Source organism: Pelophylax lessonae (assembly GCF_965119305.1).
Source record: "Pelophylax lessonae genome assembly, chromosome: 3".
Lineage (NCBI taxonomy): Eukaryota > Metazoa > Chordata > Amphibia > Anura > Ranidae > Pelophylax > Pelophylax lessonae.
This window is the reverse complement of record NC_138770.1, coordinates 370,641,081-370,661,616: the sequence shown is the minus strand read 5'-3', so window position 1 is coordinate 370,661,616 and position 20,536 is coordinate 370,641,081. Positions and strand designations below refer to the sequence as shown.

The 20,536-nt window shown below is 47.9% G+C and overlaps 1 protein-coding gene across 2 annotated transcripts in view; it reads left to right on the top strand.

The window, feature by feature from the left end:
* Positions 1–20,536, top strand: part of MDN1 (midasin AAA ATPase 1) — a 902,759-nt gene that overhangs the window by 473,853 nt on the left and 408,370 nt on the right. For both annotated transcript variants that reach the window (XM_082250237.1, XM_082250236.1), the window contains exons 51-53: positions 283–415; positions 19,787–19,893; positions 19,983–20,116. In XM_082250237.1, coding sequence (XP_082106363.1) covers positions 283–415; positions 19,787–19,893; positions 19,983–20,116 — 374 coding nt within the window. The remainder of the gene's footprint in view (positions 1–282; positions 416–19,786; positions 19,894–19,982; positions 20,117–20,536) is intronic.

Here is a 20,536-nt window from a genome sequence, read left to right as displayed (position 1 = left end):
TATTGCAATGTGTCTGTGTCATGTTTTATTTTTTTGAAATTCACGCCGGGTTCTTCCCCCCCTGCGTCACAGCGCTTGCAGGTAAGGGAACCTGGAAGACGGATGCCATCATTGGGGGGTCGCAGGGACTAGGTAAGTATCACTAAAGGGTAGTGTACTGAAAATGAGCCCCAATCCACACTTGGGATTACTGCCAGGGAGGTTAATATCACATGCACTGCTCTATAAAAAATACCCCATAATGTTTGGCAAAGTAGTATATATTTTTTTCTTTTTTGTCAGATGAGAATTGCATCCCACTTGATCTCCGCTGGAATATGCAATTATTGGACATTGTGAAACATTCCCTTAGCCTTGACCCAGGCATGGAACCTGAGAAGGAACTATTTAGCTTGCTAGACAATGTCACAAACAGGTAAAATTTATACCGGATAGGATTTGTATAATTGTATTGTGTGTTTTTCCCTATAATTTACCATTGCTGGTAGTTGCTGAAATAAACTAAATGTATTCAATATAATTCTATTGGTAAATTAGAGACCTCTTCTAAGGTTAAATCTCCACACCCCATCCTGACCACCCTCCCCTTTACGATAATATAAAAAGCATGCAATAAAATTTGTTGAAGGTGCCAACCCTAAAAATATTCACCAACTGCTGCCCCTTTAAATGTGAAATCACATTAAACTGAGTGCAAACAAATATAAAGTAAGGTGCTTTAGATATAATAAAAAGTTACATACAAATCAATAGTGATATTCAAACCCGTGAATACATCAGAATTCAATATGTAATCCTTTCCACTACGTGATCCCAGCCACCTTCACACATGCGTGTTAAAAAACATCTATGTGCTCCACCACGTGAAGTGTCAAGTAAATATGCTCACAAAACTTCCCAGGTACAAAAGGACCATAAGGCCTTAATCAGTAAGGGGTCACCCCAGCTGTATCTTCTCACAATATTACCATTTACTCCACTCCCCAAATACTCTTCAGTGGTAAGTGACATATGCACAAAAAAAATTGAATAATAGTGCAACCCTGTTTATCAACTATATTGGTCCTAACACAAGGACAAAAGATCACATCAGAAGTTCCTCGACTGGCACAGACTTGAGTAAAATTGTTATATCCCACAAAGACTCACTAATTCAGTCAGCTCCGCTCGTTCGGCTCAGCCGGCCAGCGTGCGTTCCACTAGGAGACCAGACATGATGTCAGTGGTTGCCAGACCTCAGTGCATTTCAGCGTTCAGTTGGCTTCATTAGGAAATATGGTAACCATGTTTCTGATAATGCCAACTGATCGGCGAAATGCATTGAAGTCTGGCAACCATTGACGACATGTCGGATCTCCTAGTGGAACGCACGCTGGCCGGCCGAGCCGGACGACAGGAGCTGACTGATGTAGTGAGTCTTTGTGGGATATAACAAATTGCTACTCAAGCCTGTGCCGGTTGAGGCACTTCTGATGTAAGCTGCCAACCATTTGTCCTTGTGTTTGGACCGATATATTTAATAAAGAGGGTTGCACACTTCAATTTTTTTGCCTTTTTTTGTGTATATGTCACTTACCACTGAAGAGTAAATTGGGGAATGGAGTAAATGGTAATTTAGCACCCTACAGGGTAGGTGCTAGGCAAAGTATAGTGGGCCTTAGCTGCCTAACAGCAGGGCCATGATTTTCAGCTGGGCTGTCATGTCTCCCAGGTGTAGCTGTTGAGACTGGGGAGACTCCCCACTGTGCTCCATGAGAGGGTTTTCATTGGGCAGTGGAGGAAACCCAGCCAATGGCACACTCAGGCCTGTATCTACCCCAGAAAGGCAGATTCTTTCGCACAGGATTCTGGGAGTGGGTATAAGTTTGAGGGGAGCGCATGACACATCGTCTTTGGCGGGAAGCAGAGTCCCAAGAGGGAGGGTACAGCTGTCTCTCCTCCTGTCAGCAGGATCGGGTGTCCTGGGCGGCTTGCCTGAGGGGACGGAGTGAGCTGAGCTGCAGAGAGGATCCGGTGTGCCACGGAGCAGAGGGGGGTCCAGTTTCAGGAAAGCATTCCCAGTTTGTGAGTACTGTAAACTGCCCCGGGTGGTCTGCCTAGCAGAGGGGACCACTCCGATGAAGGTCTAAGGGATCCAGGAGCCAGCTAGCGGTAAAGGGGGTGCCAGTGTTGACCCTGAAGTGTAGAGTGGATGCCTAGTGAGAGGACCCTGAAGTGTAAATGGGGCGCCAGCGGTTGGGCCCTAAAGAGTTAATGTGTACAGTGTTGAGAGTTGCAGCAGCTCAAGCAGTTACAAAGAGCTACTTCAGTCAGTGAAGGGCTGGAGGGAGCTGTTTACAGGACTTTTGAGCTAACCAGAGTGTCAAGAGTCAAGTCTCAGTACAGTCCAGGACTTTTTGAGCTAACTAGAGTGTAAAAAGTAAAGTTCAAGCACCAGTTCAGCAAATCAGTTTTTCTCTTACGTCCACCGACAGTCGCCGCCTCCTCTAAGTCATCACTGTTGGTATTGACTTCCGCTCCGCAGGAGTAGCTAGGCATAAAGACTTAGTCAAAAGAACGTTTGCATATACACACCCATGGGGGCTGTCCCATCTGGTCAATACCCCCCTGCAGTGACCACTCCCAACTCAGTTTCTTTCTGCCTAGCGTCAGGAGTAGTTAGGATTCCCTGTGCTGGGGCTACAGTCTCAGCCTAACTATCTTTTATTTGATTTTCTTTGAAAATGTCAGTTTTTTCTTACTTTATTAGCTGTTTATTTTGTCAGCTTTTAGTTTTTAGTCGGATCTTCGGATGAAGATGGATCATGCGGTGCTGGGATTTGGACTGACCGCCCTGGTTCTCCAGGGCAGAGGGTCAGATGGACCCCCAGCCCGCCATCGAGCGTTCAGCCGTGGTTCGTCCTGGCACTATGAACGACCCATCCCTGCTCGTAGCAGGGATGCAGCCGTGAGGTGGCTACCTCACAGGACACATCTGCATAGTTACATAGTTAGTGAGGTTGAAAAAAGACAACAGTCCATCCAGTTCAACCTATGATGTGTGTGTGTGTTTGCTTTTAACCGTACATTGTATACCCCTGTATGTTGTGGTCTTTAAGGTGTCCATCTAATAGTTTTTTGAAACCATCAATGCTCCCTGCTGATACGACTGCTTGTGGAAGAGAATTCCACATCCTTACCGCTCTTACAGTGAAGAACTGCACGCACTTTAAGGTTAAACCGCCTTTCCTCAAGTTTTAGTGAGTGGCCACGTGTCTTATTGTATCTCCTTTCTCTGAATAGTTTGTTCCTTATGCTCGGGTCGCCAGTACAGTATTTGTACATTGATATCATATCCCCCCTCAATCGTCTCTTCTCCAGAGAGAATAGGTTCAGTGCTTGTAGTCTTTCCTCATAGCTGATGTCCTCCATTCCCCTAATTATTTTTGTTGCCCTTCTCTGGACTTTCTCCAGTTCCAGCACATCCTTTCTGAGGACCGGTGCCCAGAACTGGACAGCATACTCCAGATGTGGCCGGACCAGAGTCTTGTAGAGCGGGAGAATAATCTCTTTATTTCTGGAGTGAATCCCCTTTTTTATACAACCCAGTATTCTGTTGGCTTTGCTTGCGGCGGCTTGGCATTGCATGCCACTGCCAAGCCTGTTGTCTACCAGTACCCCCAGGTTCTTTTCCATCCTTGACTCACCCAGAGGTTCCCCCCCTAGTGAGTAGCTTGGTTTCTGGCCCCCAAGTGCATTACTTTACATTTTTCAACATTAAATCTCATCTGCCATGTAGTTGCCCACCCCGTTATTTTGTTCAGGTCCGCTTGCAAGGTTTCCACATCCTGCATAGAAGATATTGGCATGCCTAATTTAGTATCATCTGCAAATACTGAGATTGTACTCGATATCCCCTCCTCCAGATCATTTATGAATAAATTAAACAGGATTGGTCCCAGGACAGAACCCTGGGGGACCCCACTTTCCACACCCGCCCAATCCGAGTACTCCCCATCAATCACCACCCTCTGGACTCTCCCCTGGAGCCAGTTCTCTATCCAGGTACTCACCTTATGGTCCATACCTACCTTCCTTAGTTTGTACAGTAAGCGTTTGTGGGGAACGGTGTCAAAGGCCTTTGCAAAGTCCAGATACACCACATCCACAGGCTTTCCTTTATCTAGGTGGCAGCTCACTTCATCGTAGAAGGTTAATAGATTGGTTTGGCACGAACGATTTTTCATGAATCCATGCTGATTACTACTAATGATACAGTTTTCATTACTAAAGTCTTGTATGTGGTCCCTTAACATCCCCTCCAAAATCTTGCAGACTACTGATGTTAGGCTAACCGGCCTATAGTTCCCCGGGATATATCTCGGCCCCTTTTTAAATATTGGTACCACGTTGGCTTTTTTTCCAATCAGCTGGCACCATAACCGTCTGTAAACTATCCTTAAAGATCAAGAATAACGGTCTGGCAATCACCTGGCTGAGCTCATTAAGAACCCTCGGGTGCAAGCCATCCGGTCCCGGGGATTTATTTGTTAAGTTTCTCTAGTTTAGCTGTAAGTCTATCCTCTGTTAGCCATGGCGGCACTTCCTGCGGTGTGTTATTTAGTTCGGCCTTACAAGCTGGGTTCGTGTAGCCCCCCGATTCCTTTGTGAAGACTGAAGAAAAGAAATGATTTAACACTTCCGCCTTTTCTCTGTCCTCAGTGGCCATTTTTCCTTTATCATCTTTTATGGGGCCAATGTGTTCTGGCCTCGCTTTCTTACTGTTTATATACTTAAAGAACTACTTGGGGTTCTTTTTACTCTCCTCCGCTATATGTCTCTCGTGTTCTATTTTAGCCGCCCTGATTTCGTCTTTACATTTCTTATTACACTCTTTGTAGTGCTTAAATGCTGTTAATGACCCCTCAGTCTTGTATTTTTTGAAGGCCTTTTCTTTAGCTCTAATATACATTTTTATGTTGTTTAGCCACCCGGGGTTTAATTTTGCTCTTTTAAATTTATTTCCCTGTGGAATGCACTGGCCCACCCCCTTAAGTATGTTCTTGAAGCACTCCCATTTTTCCTCCGTGTTCTTTGTTCCCAGGGTTCTATCCCATTTGAAATTTTCTAGCAGCGAGCGCAGTTTAGGGAAATTTGCTCTTTTGAAATTCAGTGTCCTTATATTACCCTTGTGTTTCCTATTACTGTAATTAATACTGAAACCAATTGACCTATGGTCACTGTTCCCTAAGTTTTCCTGTATTTCTATATCCGTGAGCAGGTCTGTATTGTTGGTAATCCATAGGTCAAGTACCGCATTGTTTCTTGTCGGTGCATTCACCATCTGACCCATGAAATTGTCCTGCAAAACATTTAGGAACTGCCTAGCCTTGGCTGAATGCGCGGTTCCTTCTGCCCAGTCTATATCCGGATAATTAAAGTCCCCCATTATAATGACATTTCCCATCCTTGCTGCAAATCCTATCTGTAACATAAGGTCCGCCTCACCCTCCTCCCTCTGGTTGGGGGGCCTATAGCATACGCCCAATATTACCTTCCCCACCGTGCCTTCTCTTTGAAGCTCTACCCATAGGGATTCTGCCTCGTCCTTAGCTCCATTATTAATATCATCCCTCATATTTACCTGTATACTGTTCTTAATATACAGACATACCCCTCCCCCTTTTTTACCTTCTCTATCTCTGCGATAAAGGGAATACCCCTGAATGGTCGCCATCCAGTCATGAGAGCTGTCAAACCAAGTCTGTTATCCCCACAAAATCTAAGTCTTCCTCAAACATCAGCAGCTCCAGCTCTCTCATCTTGTTGGCCAGGCTTCTGGCATTGGTATACAAACCTCGTAATTTTGACCGGTTACATTTATCCTCACTTGATGTTTTTAGGCTGCTCTCTTGATTTTTTCCCCGTACCCACCCTGGGTTTAGAAGCTCCGAACACCCTACCGCTAATGCCCCCATTTCTGCCCTCTGAAACTTGCTTTCCCCTGGCTAATTCTACATCTGTACCCTCCCCCCCATTCCCTAGTTTAAAAGCCCCTCTAACTTTTTGGCCATCCTCGCACCCAGTACCCATCTGCAGTGGTCTGCGATGCTGCAGTGTCATGTCCCTGGCTAACGGCACTCCCTGTCAGATGAGGACAGCGGCTTTCCGTTCTGAGAGGCTCCCCACGCCATCTGGTACAGGTAAGTACTTCTTTGTGGGGCCTCTGTGTGGGGTGGCAGTCCTGTGTTGCTGTGGTCCCCCATGTGCCTGTGTGACTCCCTGATGCGGTCCCTGCGGGGATCGCTTGTGCATGCGCTGCGGTGCTGTGTTTTTGGGGGTTTCCTTCCCTGTGTCACTTCGGTGCTTGTCGGGGCTGCAGACTGTGTGTGTGGCGGCCGCAGCGGGGTAAACCCGCGCGGTCCACCATTTTAGGTATGGGCAGGCATGTTGCTTCACTATGGGCAATACTACATGCTGTTTTGGCGCCATCCGCCGCCATTTTGCGGTAGCAGAACGATCTTTCCGACCGCATGTCCGTGGCCATTTTGCTGGAGCCTTCCATTCAGTCCTATGGGGCAGCCATTTTCCCTGAGTCATGCAGCTTATAGTTCAGCCCACTCTGACAGCACTTCCTTTTCCTCTGAAGCAGGACATCGGTGGTAACACTCTGCGGGGCTCTGCAGATTATTTCTCTCAATTACCTTCTGTATTGTCATTTTTGGCTCAGTTTTTTCTTCTCCTGTTTGGGGGTCTTTGTCACTGTAGCTGTAGCGGTGTCTTAAAGGGGCAATACCAAATTTATTGCACTGTTTTTTTGTCTGGAGCAATGGATTCTCAGGACAGCAAATTCCCCCCAGCTCTGGTGGGGGACCCCAGTTCTCCTGTGGCCCCTCTGAGTGAGACCTGATTTGGCCTCTGTAGTGGCGACCTTGGTGTCCAATATGGAAATGCTGATGGCTGAACGTGCTGCTAAAAAGAGGCCCAGATTGTCTCTCTCTTCTGATTCAGATGGTGATATGGCTGCTGCAGCGAGCGTGCCCTTTTCAGTGTCCCGCTCATCTTTGTACCCGCTGGGGTCTGAGGGGGAGGCTGAGGTGAAGGGGGTTGATACTTCCTCCCTCCCAGGGGTCGCCTGAAGAGCGCGCGACCATGGATGAATTGATTGTTTCTGTAAAGGAAACACTACATTTGGAGGATGAGTCCAGTCCTCCGGGCGTGTGTCCTCGTTTGGGACACACAGGTACCGCAAGTCGGCGCAGGTTTTCCCTGTCCCACTGAGTTTCATTACACTGTTAATGAACTGTGGCGCACTTTAAAACGTCAATTTCTGGTACCTAGTCGGTTCAAATTGCTTTATCCTTTTGCGCCGGCTACGGAATCACGATGGTGTGTGCCTCCGCAGGTGGATCACACTGTAGCAGTCTTAAACAAGGCTACCTTGGTTCCTTCAGAGGATACCCCGGTTTTTCGGGGATCCCACGGACCGGCGGTTGGAGTCTCTGGCACGCCATTCCTATACGGTGGCGGGCTCGTTGCTCAAACCCATTTTCGCGTCCGTTCTGGTGGCTCAGGCGGTGGCTGATTGGACTAAGGTGCTTAGGAGCAACCTCGTGTCTGATGCTGTTCCACCTGCCCGGCTGGATATGGTGGATCAAATTTACCAAGGAATCATGTATTTGTGTTATGCGGCCTTAAATGAGGCCCCTTCGGCAGCACGCCTGTCTAGTTTCTCGGTTCTTAACCGTCGACTAATCTGGCTGAAGAGCTGGTCGGCTGACCAGTCCTTGCGGAAAACAGTTGCTGATTTTCCCTATGCTGGTTCTCGCCTTTTTGGCGAGGCGTTGGATACCCTGGTAAAAGGCGTCACAGGGGGCAAGAGCACTATGCTGCTCCAGAACCCGAAGATCAAGTCCCTTCGTGGCAAGCGGGGTTCGGCGTCTCGATCCAATCAGGGGTCCTTTCGTGCCTTTTGGAACCAATCGAAGGGCAAGCCCTTCAAGGGCCAGGGTAACCAGAAGAAGCTCTGGGTGGGCAAGTAGAAGTCGGGCAATGCTGGCTCGGCGGGTCAGTCCGCCTCCACCTGAAGGGGCGCCCTCACCCAATTCCGGGGTGGGGGGACGTTTGCGTGGTTTCCTCCAACCTTGGCTGCTCCGGGTTTCGGACAGGTGGGTTCAGGAAATCGTTCGATCAGGATACAAGATCGAATTCCTGTCACGGCCAGGGAACAGATTTTTTGCCTCAAATCTTCATTTGCCTCCTGGGCGTCTGCAGGATCTGCACCAAGCGGTGCTGGACCTTCTTGCTCAGGGGGTGATTGTCCCGGTGTCTCATCGGGACAGGTTTCGAGGATTTTATTCAAATCTGTTCACTGTGCCCAGGAAGAAGGGCAAAGTACGTCCAATTCTGGACCTGAAAGTGCTGAACCGCTTTGTGCGAGTTCGAAAGTTTCGAATGGAGTCTCTCCGTTCGGTGGTGGCCTCCCTGAGTCCCGGAGAATTCCTGGCCTCGATAGATCTGAAGGATGCGTATCTGCACATCCCTATTTTTGAGGGTCACCAGAGGTACCTTCGCGGAGGACCACTATCAGTTTGTGGCGTTACCTTTCGGTCTCGCTTCGGCTCCAAGGGTTTTTACCAAGGTGCTGGCGCCAGTTCTGGGCCTGTTGAGGGCACAGGGCATTGCGGTCTTGGGGTACCTAGACGATCTTCTTCTGAGATCGAGTGTCAGCCAAGACCTTCTGCGCAATCTGTCCACCACGGTGCAGACGCTGCAAGAGTTCGGTTGGACTATCAACGTTCAGAAGTCGACGTCTCCATCGGTTCGTCTTCCCCATCTGGGAATGATCCTGGACTCTGCTCAGGCGAAGGTGTTCTTGCCGGAGGACAAGCTCCGGACCTTACAGGCCGAGGTCAGGTCCCTCAGGGACAATCCGTCCTCGTCACTCAGGACCTGTATGCGAGGCCTGGGGTTGATGGTTTTCGGCCTTCGAGGCGATACCCTTTGCTTAGTTTCACACGCGGGCTCTCCAAGCAGAGATCCTGGCCAGGTGGTACAGGCTACCTCAGTCCCTGGATCTGAGTGTCTCATTGAGTCGTCAGACCAGATTGGCTCTTCTGTGGTGGCTTCAGTCCCCAACTGTGTCGGAGGGCAAGTCCTTCCGTCCGTTGTTGTGGACGGTAATTACCACGGATGCCAGCCTGTCGGGCTGGGGTGGAGTCCTGGGCAACCTGTCTGCCCAGGGCACTTGGTCGGAGGAGGAGTCCTCCCTTCCGATAAATGTGCTGGAATTGAGAGCGATAAACTCTGTCTCTTCCAATGGTCGGAACGTCTTCAGGGCCGTCCTGTTCGGGTACAGACGGACAATGCTACCGTGGTGGCTTACATCAACCACCAAGGGGGCACCAGGAGTGTCCCCGGGCGGCCCGGGAGGTGACCGACATTTTGTCTTGGGCCGAGACTCCTGTCCCGGGGATTTCAGCTGTTCACATTCTGGGTGTGGAGAATTGGCAGGCCGACTATCTGAGCTGCCAGACCCTGGACCAGGGGGAATGGTCCCTAAACCCGGAAGTCTTCCAAATGCTGTGTGCGAAGTGGGGATCCCTGGATGTGGATCTGTTCGCATCTCGTCTAAACCACAAGTTGGGAAGGTTTGTGGCAAGAACGCGCGATCCTCTGGCAGACGCCACGGATGCGTTAGTGGCCCCTTGGCATCAGTATCGTCTGATGTATGCCTTTCCTCCAATTCAGTTGTTGTCCAGGTTCCTTCGCAGGTTAGCCTCGGAACCGCACCTGGTGATTCTGGTGGCGCCGGATTGGCCACGCCGGTCCTGGTACGCCGACGTTGTTCACCTGGCAGTGGCACCTCCGTGGCGGCTGCCAATGCAGGAGGATCTCCTGTCTCGGGGTCCGATTTTCCATCCTGCTTTACAGTCGCTGGCTTTAACGGCCTGGCTGTTGAGACCCAGGTCCTGAGGGATAGGGGTTTCTCCCCTGAGGTCATCCCTACCCTTGTCAAGGATAGGAAGACCTTCTCTGGTAAAATCTATTACCGTACCTGGAAGGCCTATTTCGCCTGGTGTGAGTCCAGGGGGTTCTCACCTCGCTCGTACTCGGTGTCGAGGTTGTTGGCCTTCCTCCAGTCTGGGGTGGACCAGCGCCTGGTGCTGGCCACAATTAAGGGTCAGGTGTCTGCACTGGCTATTCTTTTCCAACGCCCTGTGGCGTCTCATTCCCTTGTTCGCACCTTCATTCAAGGTGTGTGACATTTGGCTCCTCCCAGGAAGGAGTCCTTACCTCCATGGGACTTGATCTTGGTTTTGTCCGTGTTACAGCGTGCTCCCTTTGAAAACATACGGGAGATATAGTTACCTCTGCTGTCTAATAAGGTTGCCTTTTTGGTGGTGATCATTTCGGCTCGCAGGGTATCGGAACTGGCGGCGTTATCTTGCCGTTCTCCGTACTTGGAGATTCACAAGGATAAGGTGGTTTTGCGTCCGCATCCCTCCTTCCTTCCTAAGGTGATCTGTGAGTTCCACATTAATGAGGACATTGTCCTGCCTTCGCTTTGTACGAAGCCTAAGCATCCTAAGGAGGTGGCTCTGCATTCCCTGGATGTTGGGGCAATCAGGGTGTACCTGTCGTCTACAGAATCCTTTCGGAAGACGGATTTCCTCTTTGTCCTTCCTGAGGGACCTCGGAAGGGCATGGCTGCGTCTGCAGCGACTATTGCCAAATGGATCAGACAGACCATTGAACAGGCTTATGCTTTGAAGGAACGGGTTCCACCCTTCCCTGTTAAGGCGCACTCTACCAGATCTGTGAGTGCGTCCTGGTCCTATTGGCATCGGGCCTCGGTGGCCCAGGTGTGCAAGGCTGCGACTTGGTCGTCGGTGCACACCTTTTCCAAATTCTACAAAGTAGATGTTCTGGCGTCAGCTGATGCCTCCTTTGGCCGCAAGGTTCTCAGTGCGGCAGTGCCATGAAGGACCCTTGTTTTTTTCTGGGTCCCTGGCTGTTGGTGTTTGCTTTCCTGGGCTGTTGCTCCTGTTGAGCATTGTTTCCTGTTGCCCAGCAGATTCTCTTACTGTGCATGTAAGATTCCTTTCTCTGATGTGGGTACTGTGTTGCCTTTTCTACGGTTGCGTCTCCCACCCCTCATGTCTATACTGCTTTGGGACATCCCAACAGTGATGACTTAGAGGAGGCGGCGACTGTCGGAGGACGTAAGAGAAAACGGAATTTTTGTAAAATCTTACCTGTAAAATTCCTTTCTCTGAGTCCTCCGACAGTCGCCGCCCCCGCCCCTCTTTTGGGGTTGTTTCTTATTACCTACTGCTATGCTACCAAACTGAGTTGGGAGTGGTCACTGCAGGGGGGTATTGACCAGATGGGACAGCCCCCATGGGTGTGTATATGCAAACACCTTTGTTCTTTTGACTAAGTCTTTATGCCTAGCTACTCCTGCGGAGCGGAAGTCAATACCAACAGTGATGACTTAGAGGAGGCGGCGACTGTCGGAGGACTCAGAGAAAGGAATTTTACAGGTAAGATTTTACAAAAATTCAGTTTTTTCAAGCGCCAGTAAGCGTTGGTCGGCATCCATCTGGCGTCAAGACAGCGCTAATAGGCATTTTTCTCCAAAGTGTCCCAGTTGTACCAAGTTGAGCCAGAGGAGTATCCCACGCATTCCCTTCTCCCATCCCCATTATCAAATAAACAAAACAAACAAAACATGCCAGAATAGTTGTTTCCAATCTCACACTTGGGCATTCGGCCTAAATGGGCTGAAGGTCTCACCGGTAACAATGGCAGACCCACATCAGGCCCAATGCCTGGAAAACCTGCTACTGTAATATTGTGAGAATATACGTTTGGACAGCTGGGGTGACCCCTTATTGATTAAGGCCTTATGATCCTTTTTGACCTGGGAAGTTTGGTGAGCATATTTACTTCACACTTAACATGGTGGAGCACATAGATGTTTTTTAACACGCATGTGTGAAGGTGGCTGGAGTATTTTTTCACCACTTGGACTGAATTATTATTTATTTGAAGTATTCACGGGTTTGAATATCACTATTGATATGTAACTTTTTAGTATACCTACAGCGCCTTACTTTATATTTTTTTGCACTAAAAAGCATGTGGTGCTTCTGTTTAGCAAACAGTCTGACTATTCTTGTGAATTGTGCAGATTTCGTTTAAGCCTAACATGCACCAAATAAAATACACATGTAAAATTTAGGCACATTTTAGTTTGGTGGTTGTAGCTGGTTACAAAAGAAGGTAATAACAGAAGAATGACTCAAAAATAGCAGTTTACCCATCATTCCTGTGCACTTTTAAAAGAGTGATAGTCACAGGCAACTCCACTCCTGATTGCAAAGTTTAGTGGTTGATGTTTTTTTTTTTTCATCTGTAAGCAAACCTTATAAGGGTATTTAACGATCAGTACTTCACTTTTATATTGCTTAGTGGTTGCTATGCAGAATAAGAAATTATCGTAGATTGCTCCTAAAAATAATTCCAAATCGCTAATGTTCGTTTTTGGGGAAATATGTCATACGGTGTGTATATGAGCTGTATTTGATTGTCAACAAAGTTGTATTCCAAAATGCGAGAAAACAATGAATAATGTAGGTGAATATACACGATCAGTCAGGTTATGCTTTAATCCTCAAACAATGAGGTATCAAAAAGTCCTAAAGGCTAAATGTGTGACGTAATTATCACTGTTGCATCACAATGTGTAGTTGAGACTTAGCTTTCTTATGCCGGTGTCACTGACTGGAGTCAGGCTTGGAGGCCAGTAGTTAGAGTAGCGGAGAGCACCCACTGAGAAGATTGAAAGATATTAGCGCAGGTCACCCTGGCTGATACAGCATCACCTGAGGTGCGGAGTCTAAGTACTAACCGGTGTTCACCAGAGCTCCTGAAGGTGGAAATGGCATTTGCTGCCTGTTAGTACCAGGCCACGGTCCTCAAGATTGCCCCACCATGAGGTGAGCAAGCCGGGGTCCAGTAGCAGATATAGGTGGTTAGGGATCAAGCAAAAGCATAGTCTAGGGACAAGCCAGAGGTCGGTAACGAATAGTAGCAAATATATAGATGGCAGCCGGAGAGACGAGAGATATTGGCTGGAGAAGGCACAATATTCTGGCAACCAGGAAGTTCATGGGTGGAGCAAAGGGTTCAAGGTAACTAAGAATCACGGCAGGATCATTCAAGGATTTGTCTAGGGAACTGTCCAGCATTCCAAGTGGCTCAGCAAGCAGAGACACCGCCAGACACAGCAGAGGCCTCAGGTTCAAGTCCTGGTCCTGACAGCCGGCAACAGATGGAGCAAATTTGGTTGCAGAAAATACATTTGTTTGATTTTCCCATAAACACCATAGTGTTTACTGGGGAATCCCTCCTGTAGTGCCATCGTGCTCCCTGGCCGGGGAAAGACATCCCCTGCCGGGCGAACACACCGATTACTGCTAGCGGCTTTCATAGTCATTAGCATGTAAAATCAATCATCTTGGGTACATTCAACCTGCCCATACATAGTTCGAAACTGCCTATGGCTGGCTTTAGACAGTCAATATACAGGTAGACTACCAGAATGACTGGTTGGGGTGTGGCTAGGCTTAGCATTTGAGAGCACATGCTCTCCTGTGCTCCTGCCATAGACTAGCTTAATATTTCGCAAAAAGAGGCATCTCCCAGAGCTAATCTCGCCCGCAAACCTCTCCTCACACAGTAGAACACTGGCGGCAATTGCACAGCAGCATCAGCTGATCACCAGGGCAATGGCTGAGCGACTGAAAGATCTTGGAGCGGTGCTGGTTTCAGGCCCTCAAGATGGCTACCAAAGACAGAGGAAGACGCCGTGGAACAGCTGGAGCCCTTTGCCGGGTGTGCGGCCCCGGTTCTCTCTGTCTCTACTAGCGGGTTGCCCACTGCAGCATCAGCCACGGTAGACACTGGAAGGAGGATGGCAGTGTCACCATGTGAGGTAACAGAGGGGGTTGACATGGTGAAATGGCTGGGGAGGTTGAGGAAGAAGAGGTCTGCTGTTAGTCAGCTCTTTACCTGGCCCCACAGAGAAATTGACCCTAAAGAATGGGTTTATGGCTGCGCAGATCTGTAATAAAACTCTGGCTTCCCTGTCCACTCAGTCCACCATCTTAGAGAGGATGTTGCTGCTATCCGATGTGATATGAAGAAAGTGCAGGATCGCACATCTGCTCTGGAGGGCCGAGTGAGCAATATGAAGGATGAGATGGGTCCCCTCCAGCATGATCTCAAAGTAGCGGGTTTTCAAGCTAATCGCATTAATGATCTTGAAAATAGACTCAGAAGAAACTGTGTGTGCATTCTGTGTCTTCCTGTTTGCCTGGAAGGAAGGAACCCCTCTTAGTTTATCAAGCAACGGTTGCTGGATACATTTGCTAAGAAAAATTTTACCCTCCCTTTTTTTTTTTTTTTTTTTTTTTTGCAATGGAAAGGGCACACAGAATCCCTGCTAGACCCCTGCCTCCGGGCAATCTGCCACGGAGATTTGTTAAAAATGCTCCACGACAGGGACAAGATGCTTTCTTTAGCCCGCACCAAGGGTAATATTGATGTGAATGGCTCTAAAGTCTTTTTTTTCCAGACTATTCTGTTGAAGTCCAAAAACAAAGAGCTCAGTTTGCATATGTCAAAAGGCGCCTTTGCGATCTTCAGATCCAATACGCCATGCTATACCCTGCTAAGTTCCGGATCGTTGCCAGGGGAAAAACACTGTTCTTTGAAAATTCTAAGGCGGCTGCCACCTGGCTGACAGAAATGAGCAACTCTTACCACCTACTCCTCACACTTCTACTCCCTCATGATGTGCTTTGGTTCGTGGAGTCTTTCTTTTCTTTGGATACGCAGCTATTCAGCGATATCTTCTTCATTACACCCAGCTAAAGGTGGTTGAAGTATGGTTATTGCTCTATATAATTTGAGTTGAACTCCTTGTTTATATATGGAATCCACGCACAGATGCAAGCCTGGATGGACTCCTCTTTCCCCCATGATCTCTTGCGGGATCTTGTTTGGTGTCCAGAGTTTTGCGATGCGAGTTTGGTTGGGTTTGTTCCCAACTCTGTTTTCTTTACCGTTTCCTTTTTTGCCTTTTTCTTTTTGTTCTCACATGAGACTTCCACACGATCTGGTATGTTTCTAGTACTACTTGCCTGGGCTCTTGCAAAGAACTATACTGTGATAAATATGCTTCTACTGATTTTTAGTACTGTCGCTGTGCAAGAGCAGGATTGGAGCGCACCGAACAAAGATTTTTTTTTTTTTGTGGCCGCTGTCATACCTCCTATCTTTTTGCCATATGTTCGAATATGAGAATGGCTAGTGAACTTGCAGTCTTGTCTTGAAACATTAGAGGACTTAAGGACCCAATTAAAAAGCATGCCATGTTTAATGCTCTGTCCCAACATGCTCCGCCAATCATTTGCTTGCAGGAAACACACCTAAAACACGTCACTATCTCTGTTAGAGAAAAGGTTTCCCTCCCAGTACCACTCTGGAAGAGATTAGTATACTAGAGCCTCTGGCCAATGCAGAATACACAAACTACAGTTTTCCTGCAAGCAAACCTTGATCGATCCTCAGGGCAGATTTCTTCTACTGTTGTGCACGTTGTTCTCTAGGCATTGTATTTTAGGGTCTGTAAATATTCCTCCACACTATAACAGCGAGGTAATCTGGAGGATAGGTGCATTCTTTGCAGACTACCCTGGGATCACTCTGCTGCTTTTAGGGGACTTTAATAGTGTATGCAACCTCAGCATGGATAAACATCCAGCGGGCCCTCAGGTAGAGACTCCCTTCTATAGGCACTGTAAGGAAGTGGGTCTGCATGACGTATGGCGACTTAAGAACCCACTGTGCCATGCCTACTCCTGCTGCTCCAGTACCTATCAGACCCTATTGAGAATAGACCTCTCTCTGGGCACACTCTTTTTTTTCCCTGGGTGTCCAATATACAATATTTAACTAGGGGGCTCTGGGATCACTCCCCTATTCTAGTCAATACATACACCCCCCCCCCCCCCCCGGTGGGCTTGCTATGGGGGTGAGTGGCCTTTTCTCTGCCTTGTGACAGCTGGGGGGGCAGGTGGCGTGGTGCTGTGGACATATTTGTTCTGTTTGTCACCCACAAGCCGCCCCATGCGGTTACGGTGTTCTCTTATCCAGCTTATTTTGTCTAAGTGATAGGTGCGTCCAATAAGACCCTTGATGGTCCCACAAGACTCTTTGCTGTCGGGCATCGCTCTTTGAGGAGTCCCTTCTGAGGAAGTGGACGGTCCCACCAGTGTTGGGTTCCTCTTTCAAGGTTGACTGAGGCAACCATGTTTCTGTTGTTCGAATCCCCGTTTTACTGGAATCTGGCTGACGGGTGGGCAGAATCTCATAAGGCCTGTTACATGTTTACTATGGCTGGTGCCTTATTACAGCCTGTTTTGGCCTCTGCTCTGGTGTCAGAAACTGATGGTGTGTGGCTGACGCTTTTGTATCTGGCCATGGGAGGGGGGGGTGGGGGACTGGCCTTTCCTTGATCCAGGGTCTGCTGTTTTCTGCGATGCATCTTTGGATGCGGTTCTCGTGAGTCTCTAAACTATCTGTCTTGGCAGTGGTGCTTGTGCATATTTTGTGACTATGTTGGTCTGTGGAACAAACCTCCAAGAAGGCCCTGACTGATTTGCCTTTTCAGGGCTAGCCCCTGTTCCGGCTACCCTGGATGAAATCATTAGGTGTCTAATGGGGGGGGGGGTAAGAATACCTTCCTTCCAGTCTGGGAAGAGGAAAGTGCCTTGCCAGGGGTGTGGGACTTCCTTTTCAGCCCACAAGAAGTTTTTTTGGTCACTCAGCGACTTTAGAAAAAGGTTCCAAGCCCCCTCAAAGGCTGTTTGGGAGGTTTCTGACGGCCTTGGTCTGGCAAACAAAGAGCAGGCTTCTCCAGACCTCTTAAGAAGGTCCCTTCAGTATGAAGGTTTGCCCCATCCATGTCTGGGGTGGGCTAACGTCTTCGCTGGTTCCGGGGCTGTGGACCTCCCGAGTCATGCAACCAGTGGGTCCATGAGGTGATTGTACCCAGTTCCAAGATAGAATTTTGTTCTTGTCCCCCGGAAAGGTTCATTCCTTCCGATGTGCACCTGCCCCTGGATCGACTGCAAGCATGGGTGTGGGCAGGGCAGGACTTGTTAATCCAGGGCATGATCGTCCCGCTTCCGGTGTCGGAATGTCTTGGGGGGTTTTATTCATACCCTTTCATGGTTCCTAAGAAGTCCACAAGTGGTCATCCCTTTGGGCGTGCATGCGAGTGTTGGGCCTGATGGTGTTCACCTTCTGAGGCGGTTCTATTTGCACAGTTCTACACGAAACTGCTTTTAAAAGGAGATTCTGGTCAAATGGGACAAGTGTCCCAAGTTGCTGGACAATGTGATTTTGTCGGGCGACAGAGTTCTCTGGTCTGGTGGCTGCACTCCCCGACCTTGCTACAGGGCAAATCCTTTCTCCCCTTGTGCTGAACAATGGTCACAACAGATGCCAACCTGTCCCAGTAGAGATGGGTCTTGGGACTGAACTGGGCTGGGGATGTTGGAAGAGTCCAGATTGCCCATCAATATCCTGAAACTTCGAGCAATCAGGCTTTGTCTGGATCATTGGGCGGAGGAGCTCAAGGGGGCTCTCGGTCAGGATTCAGTCGGACAACGCCATGGCTTATGTGAATTGCCAGGGCGGCACAGAGTGTGTTGGCAGCCCTTGAGTTGTCTGACACTCTGGTGGGCAAAATTGTTAGTTTCGCCTGCTCAGCCGTGTACATTTCCGGCATGGCATATTGGCAGACAGATTACCTCAGGCGTTGGACCAGGGGGAATGGTCCCTTTATCTGGACGTGTTTCATTTGATTTGTCTGCAGTGGGGCACCCCCGAGATGGATCTGGTGGTACCGAGGTTTATGACCAGGTCGTGAGATCCTTTGATAGATGCTATGGATGCTTTGGTGGCTCCATGGATCCGGTACCATCTTATTTACGCCTATCCTCCGCTCCAGCTTCTTCCGCGACTTCTATGTCAGATCGAGGCCGAAAGAAATTCCGGTCATTCTGATAGCTCCAGACTGGCCTTGCCGGTCTTAGTAGGCTGACCTGGTGCGACTGGTCGCCGACATCCCCTGGAAGCTTCATCTCCGGGACTATCTCTTATCTAAAGGACCAATCTTTCTTCCATCCTGTTTTACGGTCGCTGGCTTTGATGGCCTAGCAGGTTCTAAAGAACAGGGGTTTGTCTGGCTCGGTGAGTCCAACCATGTTGAAGGCGAGGAAATCAACATCTCGAATGCTTTCAGCGGACGTGGTAGGCTTACATTTCGTCTGCCTTGGCAGTCTTTTTTTTTTTTTTTTTCAATGACCTTTTGGCTTCTCATTCATTGGTGCATACATACCTTCTGCCACGTGGGATTTGAACCTGGTTCTGTCAGTTCTTTAAAACCTCCTCCCTTTGAATACATATTCGTTTACTTACGCTGTCACAAAAGGTGTTTTTTTTTTTTTTCTTTTTTTTTCTTTTTTTAGTTTTTGGGTGGTGGCCATCACCTCTGCTCGCAGGGTGTGTGAGTTGGAGGCTTTGTCCTGTCGTCTCTCCTATCTGATGGTTCACCGGGTTAAGGTGGTCTTGCTACTGCGGCCGTCATTCCTCCCCAAGGTTGACTGATTTCCTTTTGGATGAGGACGTTGTGCTGCTGTCCTTGTGTCCTAGGCCAGCTCATACTAGGGAATTTGCCTTGCATACTCTGGAGGATGTTCAAGCAATTTGGGTCTATTTGGCAGTCACAAAGTCCTTTGGGAGGTCAGACTCGCTCTTTGTGACCGGCTACGGAAGGGGCTTCCTCTGCTAACATTTCCAAATGGATCAGACAGACGGAGACACATGCTTATTCGCTAAGGGTCAGGTTCCCCTCTTCTCTGTGAAGGCACATTCTACTTAGGCACTTCGTGCTTCTTAGGCCTTCCATCTTCAGGTACCTGTGGCGCAGGTGTGCGCGTGGCCACTTTTTCAAAAGTTTTATGAAGTGGATGTTTTGGCATCCGTGGATGCCTCCTTTGGCCGCATAGTTTTGCAGGCTGCGATTTAGAGGGTCTGTTTTTCCCCTCTTGAGGGTGTGTTTCAGGTTGGGCTCCTGTTCTAGTTAAACTACTGTTACCTGGATTGGCTTGTGTTTAGCCTTGGGTTTGTTATTCCCACCCCTCATGTTTGGCACTGCTTAGGGACGTCCCTATTGTACAGAATATAGAGCTGTCTGTCAATGAACAGAAGAAAAAGTATTTTTGTACTCGTAAAATCATTTTCTCTGAGTTCATTGACACACAGCACCCACCCCTCTAAAAAGTTTTTATGCTTTAGTTACTGGTGGTTACAAAACTGAGTATTTCTAAGCAGAATGGGGGATTATGCCAGCTGAGGACGGCCCATGGGGCGTAGCCAAGCTTTTGTGTTGTCTGCAGAGGGTAGCATAACCCTATGGTACAGAATATGGAGCTATCTGTCAATGATCTTAGAGAAAAGTATTTTACAGTGTGTGTAAAGAAATCCTTTTTTATTTACTATAGAACATGGAAAACCTTTTTTAAACTGAGAAAATGTACAGTTTTTAAGAAAAAAGGTAATTTTGAAAGTGTTGGCCGAAACACATCTCAAAACGTTGACAGGGCAACAAAATTCAGGCAAAGTTGTACGTGTGTATAGCTTAAAGTTTGATTGCTTTTTTTCACAGGGGATTGGTTCTTCTCAACCGTCAACGTCAATCTTATATTGAGACCCATTCATCCAAAAAACTGAAGAGATCAAGTGCTTTGAAAATTGCTGTAGATTTTCACCAAGGTAGGTTGACTTATAATGAAGTTTAATATAACTTCTTAATTACACTTTTTTTTTTTTTGATCTTTCTAACTTTATTTCTTTTTGTATAGATCCAGCTGTTCATCATGACCTTCCTCACCCAGTGGTTGCCCATCTTGTTGCATTTTTTGACCTATGGGACATGCTGGTCTTTGAGTGCCTTCAGTCCAACCACACTCCACTATCTAATGAAGCTACAAATGAGGTGACGTTTTGTTTTATTCTGGTTTTGGCTTTTTCTATTTTTTCCCAACAGTCTGAATGTTTGTAAGTTGAATACATTTAAACAGAATTGGGTAAAAAAAATAATTAGATTAAAAAAATTGAATTTTTAGTTTTCTACAGAAATCCAAGGATATGATCTAGGAAAACACAAGTCTGATCCATAAGGCTCACCCAACTTTCTTTGAGAAAACTTGGAATATACTTGGGTGTAATTTTGTCAGGCCCCACATCTTGATCCCTTCAGTCAGAAAATGCTGTAGGCTATAATTATGTTCCATAGCATTTCAAGCCTTTCACTTTAAAGAGGAAGTAAACTCTATCGTCCATTGACAGGCGCAGCTCTCATACTTCTTAGACCCTTGGGTTATGCAGCCCCCCTGCAGGAGTAGTACTTGGCAGG